This window comes from Dendrobium catenatum, unplaced genomic scaffold, assembly GCF_001605985.2.
Source record: "Dendrobium catenatum unplaced genomic scaffold, ASM160598v2 fragScaff_scaffold_156, whole genome shotgun sequence".
NCBI classification, from domain to species: domain Eukaryota; kingdom Viridiplantae; phylum Streptophyta; class Magnoliopsida; order Asparagales; family Orchidaceae; genus Dendrobium; species Dendrobium catenatum.
The window spans coordinates 6,278,160-6,290,717 of NW_021318618.1; the positions used below are offsets into that span (position 1 = coordinate 6,278,160).

Consider the following 12,558-nt stretch of genomic DNA (forward strand, 5'->3'; position numbering starts at 1 on the left):
TTTCTGCCATACATCAATCAAATTTATTTCTCAAATCACCTCAAAAGTAGATGGAATCATACTTAACAGTAAAAAAATATATCGCACAACTAACATAAGCTTAATTGCACTATACAAACATTTGGACTTACCAGATTACAACGCAAAAAGCCTGAAATCCCACTGCTCATCTCCTTCCCAACTTAACCATAGCAGCAACTCATTTCAAAAAACCAGTCAAAGATTCCTTTACAGACAGCACAAAAACACCACAAGAGAGAAAAAGAGAGACAAATAATCCTTTATAACAGAATCCTTACACATACAGAAGAAGATAAGGAGATAAAATCAAAGAAACTATGGAGTAAACTAACATTTGAATTGCATGAAAACGCCATTCTCAGTACAAGAACAGGGCACCACTACATAATGACTGCAACCAGATAACCCCACCTCTTTAATTCCCTGTAGGTCATACTACCACCATCTCTTTTTGTCTCTGATTAATTCACCTCGATCTCCTTCTAATCTCTCTGAATTAAATTTCAGATTTTTTTCTTTAGGAAACAGCTGGCCGAGCTTTCTCGCCAACAATGGCAAGAAGCCGAGCAACGCCCTGCGTCCACATCTCATACTCTCTCTGTCCTCTGCACTCAAACTCAATCACTCGCTGCTCCGCCGTCTTCAACCCGAAGTAACGCCGCTCTTCGCCGCCTTCAAGTAAATGCCTCCCTGGCCATGCAGAAATGTCCCTGTTTACCCCAATCACCACATCTGCAACCATCTTGAGAAGAAATTAAACCCCATTACAGAAAATATAAATATATAGTTAGTGATGAAGAAGAACATATAATTACTTTTCTTCTTCTTGGTTATGGTTCCAGCTACGTGCCGGCTCTTCATCTTCAGCTTCACCTGGGAAAGCAAACGGTTTTTAAAAAGTTTGAACTTTTAAAAAAATAAAACTAAAATGCTAATCTGGGATTCACCAGGCCAGTTCTGTGGATGTAGACTGAAACAATCTTCCAGTGGAGATCGCCTACATTGAAAAAGATGAAATTTTCAGCACTTCAGCTTAACTGAAACATTAAGTGAGGTGAAGAATGAAGATTAAAGAAACCTTTTCTGGTTCTTTTAAGAAGCTCAGAGCCACGAGCAAGAAGCTCCTGACTACAGAGTCCCAGGAAATTCTCCCCAGGGAAGAGCTCGCCGCTTGAACCTCCTGCCTCGCCATCAGAATGGCGATTATGATGATTCTGATTTGCTGCAAATCCCTTCTCAACAGGAATCACAGCAGCTATGTTCCACATTTCCTTCAAAACTCTTGCTTTCAGCGTAGCAGCTCCTCTTAGCGCTTTCATTTGAAAAAAATATGAGATTTATCTTACTAATTAATCTATATATATAATCGATGAACAGTTTAGATTGACTTTAAATAAATAATAGTTCCCTAATATTTATAATTTGACAATTATAATTTTGAATATTTTAATATTAATATAAGAATAAATAGATTATTAATTAAGATTTATTTGAATTATTAAATTTATAAGTTATTACACTATTGAAATTGCATAATAATTTTTAATTTAATGTTTTTAATAGTTCCTTTGACCCAAATTGCATTAGAAACTTCAAAGGTATAATTTATTTTAAATACCTTTTTTTTTTCGAATTCAATAAGAGCCGATACTCATAAGAGAATAAAAATAATAGAGATAAAAATTCAGAATATTTAACAGTTAAAATTTAATTATAATTCTGTATATATTCTTGAAAAAAAAAAAAATCATTTGCGAGGTGATAAAACACTGTATGGGACTAAAGAGAGACCATTATATTCCTCTCAAGCTCACGTGGACTCAACGTACCCGTTGCGGCGGCGGCAGTAAGAGTGGCGATGTCGCCGGGAGTACGAACACTGACGGCAGAAGCGACGGTGGCGGCGAGATGTTCGCGCTCTGCACCGAGAACCTCTGCGGCCTCGACGCACTGAGCAGCTACGAGGGTGGCGGCGGAGGCAATGGCAAGGTTGGTGCGGGCGGCGCAGTCGTCTTTGACTGAGGCGGCAGCGGTAGCGGCTGCGACAGCAGCCACGGCAGCGGCCACGCCGGCCACGGATACGGCGGCGTGGAGTTGGGCGTTGTGAGCCCGCGTCTCCTCCTTTTTTCTCTCCCTTCGGTCTTTAAGCCACCTCCCCATTGTCCTGCTTCCTCCCTTGTAGGCTGGCTTGGCAGGAACGGTTGCTCTGCAGTACTGTATAAAAATTTTAAACAGTTTTACTTCATGTTTTAATCTCATAAAAAATGATTTTTTTGTTCTTTATTTAAGAAAGCTGTTGGTTTTTCGATATTTATAGGAATATTTCCCAAAAAAATATTTATAGGAATTTAAAGAGGAGCAGAGCAGAGCAGAAATCTGTGCATTACAGAGCAAACCAACTACGCAAGGCAAGTTTACAGGAGGCAGCGGAAGAAGACAAAAGAGAGCAGAAGAATTCCATTCTAAGCAGAAATAAAAAACAAGATAATTTATTATGTATTTAGCTTTCCTCCAAATTATTTCATGATTCCCCATACGGTTCCCCTGCTTTAAAAATCTTTGGAAATGATTTTAAGGGAGGTCTACAGTTTCAACTCTCCACATCTCGTCGGTGCAGGAAGATTAGTTATTTTGAGATTGTATTCAAATGAAAAAATCCAGGCTTTATTGGATTATGGGTCTTTAAAGTTCAAAGCATGAAGCAAGCATTTGATTGAAAAAGCGGTAATAAATTGTTCAGGTGATTTATTGGAGAAAGAGAAAGCCAACTATCTCACTCTCAGTACATTAATGAGGCAGGAAGGTCAAGACTCAAGCGAATTAAATATGAACGAATGAGGAAGATAAGAAAAGACCTTAACGTCTTCCGTGTCGGAGGGCGAGACAGGAGGGCTATCGCTCATGGATCCGCCGTTTAATGGGCCACTACTGTGGGAGAGCCGCCCCGTCGTCAGCTGTAATACCTCCTGCTGTTTAAAGAAAAAAAAAATCAAAATTGGGAGCGATCAGCACTCAATTTTGTGAAGGAAGATTTAAAGTTTAAATCTTTTCTGGATTCTTAACACACAGATTAAATCAAGTAAAAATTTTGGAAGTAGGGTAGTTTAAGGTGCAGAAAAACTTGTCACTCTGTTTACAGAATACAGGGAACGGTGAGACAGAGCATGGATAAAACGAAGAGGTAGCTAATCATGTAAGCCGACAAACAGAAAGGACTATGCTAGAAGAATAGATATAATCAATGATAAATTTTCTTAAATTCATCTATAAAAGTGTTTGGGCTCTGATAAAGAACAAACCAAAACGAAGAGCTAAATGACAAAGGTCCTGCTTCGTACTCACCGACTGAGACATTATTCTCTCCATGACGAGCTGTGAGGTGGCGGAACAGGCAAAGGTGAAAGGATTTCCGGCTGCTATCGCCACGTCTTCGTCCTCAACTTCTCCGGCAAGGTCCTCCAGTATGGCGCTGCCGCCGCCGCCGCCGCCACGGCTAGTTGCGGTGGGTGGAGAGAGGGCCTTAACGACCTCGAGTGCAGCGGCGCTCCAAGATCTAGAAAGGAATTCCATTGGGTCTTTTGCCATCTCTTGCTGCCTTGTTGCGGCACTGGCGGCTGAATCTGACGGCCAGTGCTCGCTGGAGCTGTCCATTGCCGGCGGTGCGGTGGAGAAAGGATGCTGGATGGGAGAGTCGCGGCTCGCCTTTGCTTTATAGGGGCAGAATTGGAGAGACAAACTGGCTTAGAATGTCAGAGAGAGAGAGAAAGAGAGAGAGAGAGAGAGAGAGAGAGTGCTGTGTTGTGTGACAAGAACTACTATGTACGTTTCTCTGTTGGTATGTGACTGTGTCGACCTTCTTCTCCTTGTAGCAGGCTGCTCGGTTCTCAATTCTCACCCTCCAGGCTACAGTTTGGAAGGACTGAAATAATGAACCGTCCTTAATAATATGCGCAGGTAACTTTGCTAATCTGCTTTAACCGGGAAGAAGAAAGGAGGGAAAGTGGTTGTTTAGATTTCAGAACTTTGGTTAATCTGCTTTACTAAAGAATGCCCAAAATAAATAAATTAAATAGGAAAAGTATGTTGATTTGAAAATCTATCCAAATCTAGATTAGTCTTGATATTGACCTAATTTATATAAAAATTGAGAGTTACGATTCCTGAGCCCGATGGTTCTATTTTTCAATCCCGGAATGAGTTTATTTTTTGGCTGCTTTTAATTTTTTGGTGTTACGTGTTTCCTTATAACACATGTTTTTGCTCTGGAATCTTTTTGACTTCTTTTTGGCCTGTGTTCTTGCGCATATTGATTTTCTTTACTTACATGTAACTATTTTGATTCAATAAAAACGGGCTAAGCCCATAATTATCCAAAAAAAGAGCTTGATTAAATTTTATCATATTATAGCATTAATTAAAAATTTCTTTGGAGCTTTGTTTCAAATCTTTAAATAGGGCTTGATGGCTATTGTAGCATATGCAAGAGAGAGCTAAAGAGTTTATTGTAATCCTTATTTTCTTCAGAATAAGGTGATGATGGAGACTTATGCAGTGAAGTTGTGAAAAACTTAGAGAATAAGTATCTGATGAAATGTGTGGAGAATCGTCTCCATATGAAACATCGGCCCTACAGGTTTAAAATGAGAGATGGGGTGGCAGAGAGGACTTCACAAATATGCAAGTAGATCATTTGAATTTGGATAAATATGTTGGAGATGTAGATTAGGTGCTCCTTCTATTGAGTTTAATTTGCTCCCAAATGAGTATGAAAACTTCATGATGACACTCATTCATGGGAAGGAGGTCTTGAACTATGTTGAGGTGACTACTACGTTGCTCAATCACAAGTTAAAGAATCTGCAAAGATGGATTTGACTTAGGATCTCGCACTCCATCAAAAAGGATTTGAAAACAAAAGAATAAAAGGGCTACAACAAGTGGGGCAAGTCTCGTGGGCACAGCCTTGAAAAGAATCAATGTGCTTTCTATTTGGAGATTGGTCATTGTAAGAAAGATTACATGAAGCTAAAGGAGAAGGGAAAGTGAGTTTCCATTTAGGCTAAGATTACTACACTTTGGATGCATTCTTGCAGGAGTGCTAGAGATTTTGGATAGAGTCTCACCTCACTATTAGAGAGACACCGCAACAGAATGGGGTGGCAGAGAGGATGAATCAAATTTTGGTGGAGAAAGTTTAGTTTATGTTATCCAATGCTAGGTAGGATAGAATCTATTGAGTTGAGGCTATAGACTATGTCTATCACTTGGTGAATTGTTTACCTTCTTTAGCTATTGGGAAGAAGACCCCAAAGGAGATGTGGTCAAGTTATCCTATTAGAGATTATGAGCACTTGAGAGTGTTTGGATGTCCAGCTTACTATCATATTCAGAATGATAAACTAGAACCGCTGACAAAGAAGGTGATATTTATCGACTTTAGACATGGAGTTAGGGGTTTCAAACTCTATGACCCAATAAAGAAGAAGATTGTTATTAGTAGGGATATTACTTTCAACAAGGTGAGCATGTTGAAACCTTAGGATTCTAACTAGGTAAAAAGTTTTATTGGGACCACAGAGGCATTACAAAAGTTAAAGTTTGATACAACTCCATTTGTTCCATAGAGATAGATCATTTTTACCTAGGTACCTAATTCAAATGTAGATAAGAGGTAGAAGATGATGTTGAATATGAGGTGCCTACTCAGGAATCTATTACGAGGAATAGGGTCATGCACCAGAATATCTCAAAATCAGTTTGGTTGAGGAATTACATTGCATTTGCACTTTCTGTCATTGAGATTGAAGTTCCTAATAATAATAATGAACTAGTGGACAATCCTGATGGTGATTTATGGAAAAGGTTTATAAATAAAGAGATGGAGCCTCTTCAAAAAAATGTTACTTGAAAATTAGTGAAGCTTCCTCCATGAAGAAAAGCTATTGGATCCAAATGGGTGTGTGTACGAAGAAGAAAGGAGCTCATAGAGCTGATGTGTGATACAAGGGTTGGTTTGTGACAAAAGGCTCTACGCAATGAGAAGGAATTGCTTATGATGATGTGTTCTGCCTAGTGGTTAAGAATTCCTCGACCTGTGTAGCACAATATTGCCTCATTTTGGAGTAGTTTGATGTGAAGACTCCATTCTTACATGGAGAAATGCATGAAGAGTTCCACATGTTGCAATAGACTGGTTATGGAGCCTCAAAATACTTGATTTGCAGGTTGGATAAGGCTTTAGTCCGAGTAGTGAGTATGTTCATCTACTGTAAGAGTTTGGTGAACATTAGAGCTCATAACTATATGTTCACTTATTTTAAAGAACTACGCATAGCTTGATCCTTTGGGACGGAGGTCTGTATGTAATTATTTAGGTGCAATTGTTCTGATATTGGAGTCTGGTTTGTCATTTTTTCTTTTTCTAAAGTGTGATATGAGGTGGAGAATGTTGATTTGGAAATTTTTCCAAATCTAGATTAGCCTTAATTTGAAAGGCTTTGATGACTCATTATGTAATTGATTAGAGAGTTGATTATTTTCTTAATTAAATTGATTTCATTTGAGATTTAATTGATGCATTAATTAGGGGATCTGATTATTACATAAATTGGGAAATTTAGTTAGCATGATTGGGATATCTAACTAGCATGATTAGATTTGTTCATATTATAGTATCAATTAAAGTTTCCTTTATAGCTTTATTTCAAATTTTTAAATAAGGCTTGAGGGCTATTGTATTATATGCAAGAGAGATCTTGAGAGCTTATTGTAATCCTTATTTTCTCCAATATAGTAAAATCATCACCTCATTTTTGTGGACGTAGACATCTTCACCGAACCACATAAATCGTCGTGCTCTTTATGTTGTTTGTGTTGTATAATTTCTAATTTATATTATTTTCATTGTGTATTGCATAACAAAGTACTTATGAATATCTTTCTCCCCTCAAAAACAAAATTATGGATTACATCCTTTTACTTAAATTTAAGATTTAAAGCCTATTTCAATAAATTTATGTGCTATAAAATGTTTTCACAACAACTTCTAAAAAATTGCTTTCTTTATCATAACTTTACAACTTAGTCATCCCAAATAGAGCTTACCCTTGTTTTAAGACCCCTCAAAGCAAAATTGGATAAAGGACATAAATGGATAAAATAAAATAAAAACCTAATAAATTTAGTATTTTTTTCTTGAGAGCAAAAGTGGAATTGAAAAAAAAATATTAAACTTGAAAAATACTAATAGAAATTGTTGGAGCTACGCATGCAAGAGCTAATTGAACTTCTTGATATGCCTGAGAGAGACAGAAATTTTTGTGCATTAGTCCGATTTTAGATTATGTTGTTCTTGTAAGACACCACACCATGTATATATGCCTATAAATATATTATATGATGATGTATTGAAAACCCCACTATAAGCTCCAAGATGAATTAATAAATCTTTCTAACTTCCTCTATGTTGTGTGTGTGTGTGTGTCTCTCTCTCAAGAAGCTCAATCTTCCTCATACAAGAAATACAACAAGTGGTATTAGAACCTTGTTCAAGTGATCTCGAGGTGGAGGAATATTCTTATCCAAGAGAAGGGAGAAGAGGTGGTCGCTATCGGTGCCGCACAGGCACAACAGGCCTGGTGTTCAGGATAGCTTGATCGCACAAGAAGTGTGTTGTAATTAACACACATGAGCATTTTCATGTGAGAGAGCGGACCAGGTCTAGGATCACGGACTAGGGTTAGACGATGGGAGACGCATGTGGATCTTATGTATACGATCGATTTACATGGGAAAGCCGGGCATGGCGAGATGGGTGCATAGGCGGGCTGCCGAATGAGAGTGTAGGCGGGAAAGAGCAAGCTTTACGGCTTAGGCCGGTCATGCGTGCACAAAGCGCAGGGAAAGGGTTTTGCAATCGTGGGTTCCATTCACATGAAATGGATGGGATTCTACTGCCTTGGGTTCGTCCGCGTAAAAGATTAGAGCATGTAGGCGGGGAGGCACATGATGGAGCAGAGATGAGCTATCCTTGAATGATATGGAGAAGTAGCTAAATGAGCAATATTGTGCGGGACTGGAGATTAGACGAGGTATTTTCCTGTTCCCAAGTAAAAGAATGGTCTAGATCTTTGAGTTGGAGTCGAGCTGTTCTTGGAGAGCAGTGTCGAGAGAGGAAGATAGGAGTTGGTTATGTGAGCCAGTGAGGGAGGTGGAGTAAGGATCAGGTTCGTGATCCTATGAAAACCAGAATCAAAGCATGTGCATAAGGTCCAAAGCATGTTCATCTGTGTGTGGGAGGCGGACGAGAAGTCACAATGTGGGTAATGCAGGCAATCAATGGCATAATCAAGAACCTCAAAGTAGATCACACAAAAGTGCGTATGAAGAGAGCACCTTACTCAGGATTGGATCGGTGGATTGTGTGAAGTTGCAGGCCGTAGCAAGCACAAGTAACTAGGGATGAAGAGCAAGCCGGAGTGTGTTCAATGTTGGAGCACAAGTGTGTTGCGTAGGAGCTGAAGATGCACAATGCACAAACGATTGGATCACAGAAGGAGCAGTGAGGGATGCATACACACGTGATTTAGAACGCACATATGCGTGAGTTTGAGCCGTGGATCGGTACACACAGTGGAGGCCGTTCGCGAGTAGGATTGAGCTCGATTCGACTGGTTTTCTCGTGGAGTTAGTGTAGGGGGGCAGCTAGATTGCAACAAGCGTACAAGTGATTCTTTGATCGTAAAATCAAACAAAGTTGATATTGTTGTGTATTGATCTGATTTTATTTTATTTTATTTTTTGCAAGACACCATATCATGTATATATCCCTATAAATTGGTTATATTTTGATGTATTGAGAACCCCCTATAAGCTCCAAGATGAATTAATAAATCCCTCTCCTTTTGCCCTGCCTCTCTCTCCCTCTCTCTTGCATTCAAGAATTCCTCCAAGTTTTACAAAAACATATTGGAGTAAGGCTCCAAAATCATATTGCTTATGGTTCTTCAGACGAGGCATCCTTATTTATGTTTTAAAGAAGTTTATTTATTAAGTTTAATTAGATAAATTCAATCATAAGTACCTATGTATGTAATTATGAGATGGCCTATCTTTCATCTTCATGTAACAATCTCACATAATCATCATTTAAATTATTATTTTTTTATCATGATCATAATTAACATAAGGTACATTATAGAGCTATTAAGTCGGGCATTTTAGAGCAACAAAATAGTCAAATATCATGATATTATATTTTCTAATTGATTAGTGAGAATTAAAAAATCTTATATTAATTTCAAGAGATTTAATAAATCCTATATTAATTTCAAAATTATATAATACTTCATACATATAGATTGATTACTCTACTTAGAACATAAAACTTCTTGACAACAAGCTCAAGCACTAAAGCATTATCCTAAGTGGAAGTCTTACTATATGTAAGATACAAAAGAACCAAAGAAAATAATAATAAGACATAAGAATTTTTCACAAGATTCAAATGTATTTAGGACCAGTCCTTTACATTAAAGATTAAAAAATAATTAATTCGTGTTGTCCTTCAGCATAATATCATAAGAGGACCACCTAAATGTTGGGCATAAAAACTAACAAATGCTTGGAAAAAAAATATATTGTGATTATGAATTTATAAACTCTCTTTCACTTAATTTGTGTTGTCATTAAAAACATTTGAATATCATTGTTATGAAGCTCTTGTTGGGAGGTAAATCATGCAACAAAACAAACAATAAAAATAAAAGTGTGGCAAAGAAGAAAGAACACAACAATTTAATGTAGAAAAATCTAAAATAGGGAAAAAAATCACCAGGCGACACTACACCAAGAAATTCATTATGAAAATTCCAAGAAATTGTACATATCTCTTCTCATTCTCTCTTTTTCTCTCTTCACTTCATACTATGCTCTACACACAGAATAAACAAAAAAAATACACTTCTATTACACCAAAGGACACAACTCTTCAAGTGGAATAAGAAAAACCGGAAAGAAATTACTCAACTCGACTTGTAATGCCGTGACACTCCATTATCTATTTGTGAGTCCATCCTGCAGCACCATGACACTTTAGCCTATAGCACTGCAAGCAGCGGCACTCTGCACTTTGCCTCTAGCCAGAGATTACAACGCCACAATGCTCAAGTATACAACTCAACCGATAAAATTGAGGTCTTCGTCAACAGTATATCCCACTTAATTGACACAATCAGAGTCCACACAAAACTAACATTTATATTGTCTTCACCAAAATAATAGCAGAGCATAAATGATATAAATATATAAATTTGCAGTGAATCTAAATCTAAGCTATAGACTGTTGGAAACAATTTTTTTTTTTTTGGGGAAATGTTGGACTATGCCATTTTATTAATCTAAAAACAAAATACAATTAAAAGAAAACTAAAAGAAGATACATAAGGGAACAAAATTGTAAAAGAGAACATCACTAGAAACAAAACACAAAAATGACGTGACGTCAGAGAATGTGCACTGAACTCAGGTAGTCGAAGAGAAGATCTGAGAAGACATGTACTCTTATTGCCCGAAGACCTTCCAAGAGGATTCATAGTCAGGCTATCATCATCGTTCAGGCAATACAAGCATCCAAAGCCTGACTAAAATACAGTGTTTCCAATTCGTCAAAAAGAGGCAACCGAGCAGCCCTATTGGTGACATTAAAAGAAACAATAAAGCAACTGCCATGAAATTTGATCAAAACCGTATAAATCGTCACAGGTTGAGTTTCTCTTCTAACAATATATTCCCTTTTTTCCATTTAGTAATCTTGAATCTCACAGCTTTGGCTATATTAGATACCAATGTGGAGAAACATTTTGCCGAAGAATTGAACCTTCGATTATTCCTTTCACACCAAATATGATAAAAAAATTGCATTAAACAATAAAAGATTGCAAATTTTTGCTTTTTTTTTCCCTAGTAAACCTCCAATAAACTCTAATGCCTAAGAGACATTGGTTCTAATAGAAAATTTTGCATTTTTGGGATCAGCCGGATCAATATATTGAAGGAATATTCACATTCAAAGAATAAGTGAGATATCGTCTCTATGTTATTGCAGCAGATATAACAATGAGGGTTAGTAATAACAATGCCTGTCCATGTGTATATAGCTGTTGGATACAATTAATATTGTTGTACTTTGGCCACCTCTTGATCTGCATTCATGCCTGGCCTAACTCGCTAAGATTCTAGCTAAAATTTGCTTACATAACTGCTCTCTTTCACTCCATAAATGGACAAAGAAACTTTCCAGTATCATCTTTGTGCAATGGCAAGAGAGCCCACTACCTCTCTTCGGCCAAAAATAACACTCAATTCTTTCCTTTCAAAGTTAGATATAAATCAAAATCTTATCATTTCAAATTTTCAATCAAGCAATAAATATGACTTTCTTAAGAGATCGTGGCATTAAATTTTTTTTAAGATACTAATCTGCTTAGAGAAAGACCAAATACAATAGCTTCATCTTATTAAAACTTCCCACTTCTGCATATGCGAAGGGTAAGAATGTGATAGGACTTGGAAGTTTTTAATTAATTATTTTAGAATATTTGCTGTGATAAAGTATGTATTTTATGTCTTAGATAAAAATTTAACATTCATTGAAAAAGTTAAACAATTTTTTTTTAATGTAGAAAAACCTAAAAAGGGAACAAATCACAAGATCTGACTCAGTTTAATAACTCACTATGTATCAGAAAGTGCGAGGATTTTGCTTTTCTCATTTTTTTGGGGGGGAAATTTTGGGGCATAACCCTTTATATTAATAAAAAGAAATAATATAAATTGAAAAAACTAATTGAAAAATAATTACAAGTAGAAAGAATAGATTCACACTATCTAGTCACCCATCACTATCAAAAAATAAGGTAATCGCAGCACAAATTTTGAGCTATCGCGGCAGTTTTAACTGCCACAATTTTCTTTACAGCGGTTCTAAAATCGCTACGAATATGCTGTAATTACTATGCGCTGCAACGACATCCCGTGGCAGTTTTACGACCGGCGGGGCAGGATTTGCGAATCGCTTGTTTTAGCAGCGGTTTTAACCGCTACAAGATTCCAGATTTGTACCGGTTAAAACCGATGCAAATTCTTCCAATCTGAACATATTTTGATAATTGTGGCGGTTTTAACCGACACAAATCTGGAATATTGTACCGGTTAAAACCACCACAATAGAACAATTTTTTTTTTAAATTTTCTTCCAATATGAACATATTTTGATAATTGTGGCGGTTTTAACCGAAACAAATCTGGAATATTGTACCGGTTAAAACCGCCACAATATAACAATTTTTTTTAAAAAAAAAAATTTGAAACCTGAATGTCTACACACTACACATTGCAGCACAAAATTTATTTTTCATCATCTACCTAATTTTCTATTTTTGGCAGCGATGCGCGAACGGGCGGGTGTTTCCGACAGCAGTGACCGAAGAAGAATGAGAAGAAGAGGGAGGAGAAGATGAAAAATAAGAATGAGAAGAA

The 12,558-nt window shown here is 37.0% G+C and overlaps 1 protein-coding gene across 3 annotated transcripts; it reads right to left on the bottom strand.

Annotated features, from left to right (window-relative positions):
• Positions 1-256: 256 nt before the first annotated feature.
• Positions 257-4,047, bottom strand: LOC110096483 (VAN3-binding protein-like). Of its 3 annotated transcripts, none has more exons than XM_020822465.2 (7): positions 3,364-4,045; positions 2,877-2,987; positions 1,851-2,235; positions 1,100-1,333; positions 969-1,018; positions 837-894; positions 257-753 (listed from the first exon to the last, which is right to left on the bottom strand). In XM_020822465.2, the coding sequence occupies exons 1-7, from the start codon at positions 3,670-3,672 to the stop codon at positions 539-541; spliced, it is 1,362 nt and encodes a 453-aa protein (XP_020678124.1). In that variant the 5' UTR covers positions 3,673-4,045; the 3' UTR covers positions 257-538. The 3 variants fall into 3 exon arrangements, with proteins under 3 accessions (XP_020678124.1, XP_020678123.1, XP_020678125.1); XM_020822464.2 differs by having other exon boundaries at positions 2,877-2,990; positions 3,364-4,043; XM_020822466.2 differs by having other exon boundaries at positions 550-763; positions 2,877-2,990; positions 3,364-4,047.
• Positions 4,048-12,558: the final 8,511 nt, after the last annotated feature.

Excerpts from the sequence above, each read along its gene's own strand:
- LOC110096483 (XM_020822464.2), bottom strand. The coding sequence starts at position 3,672 with ATGGACAGCTCCAGCGAGCACTGGCCGTCAGATTCAGCCGCCAGTGCC. Across the intron at positions 2,236-2,876 it reads CCGACACGGAAGACGTTAAG|TACTGCAGAGCAACCGTTCC; the intron begins GTCTTTTCTTAT and ends ATTTTTATACAG. Across the intron at positions 1,334-1,850 it reads TACTGCCGCCGCCGCAACGG|CGCTAAGAGGAGCTGCTACG; the intron begins GTACGTTGAGTC and ends TTCAAATGAAAG.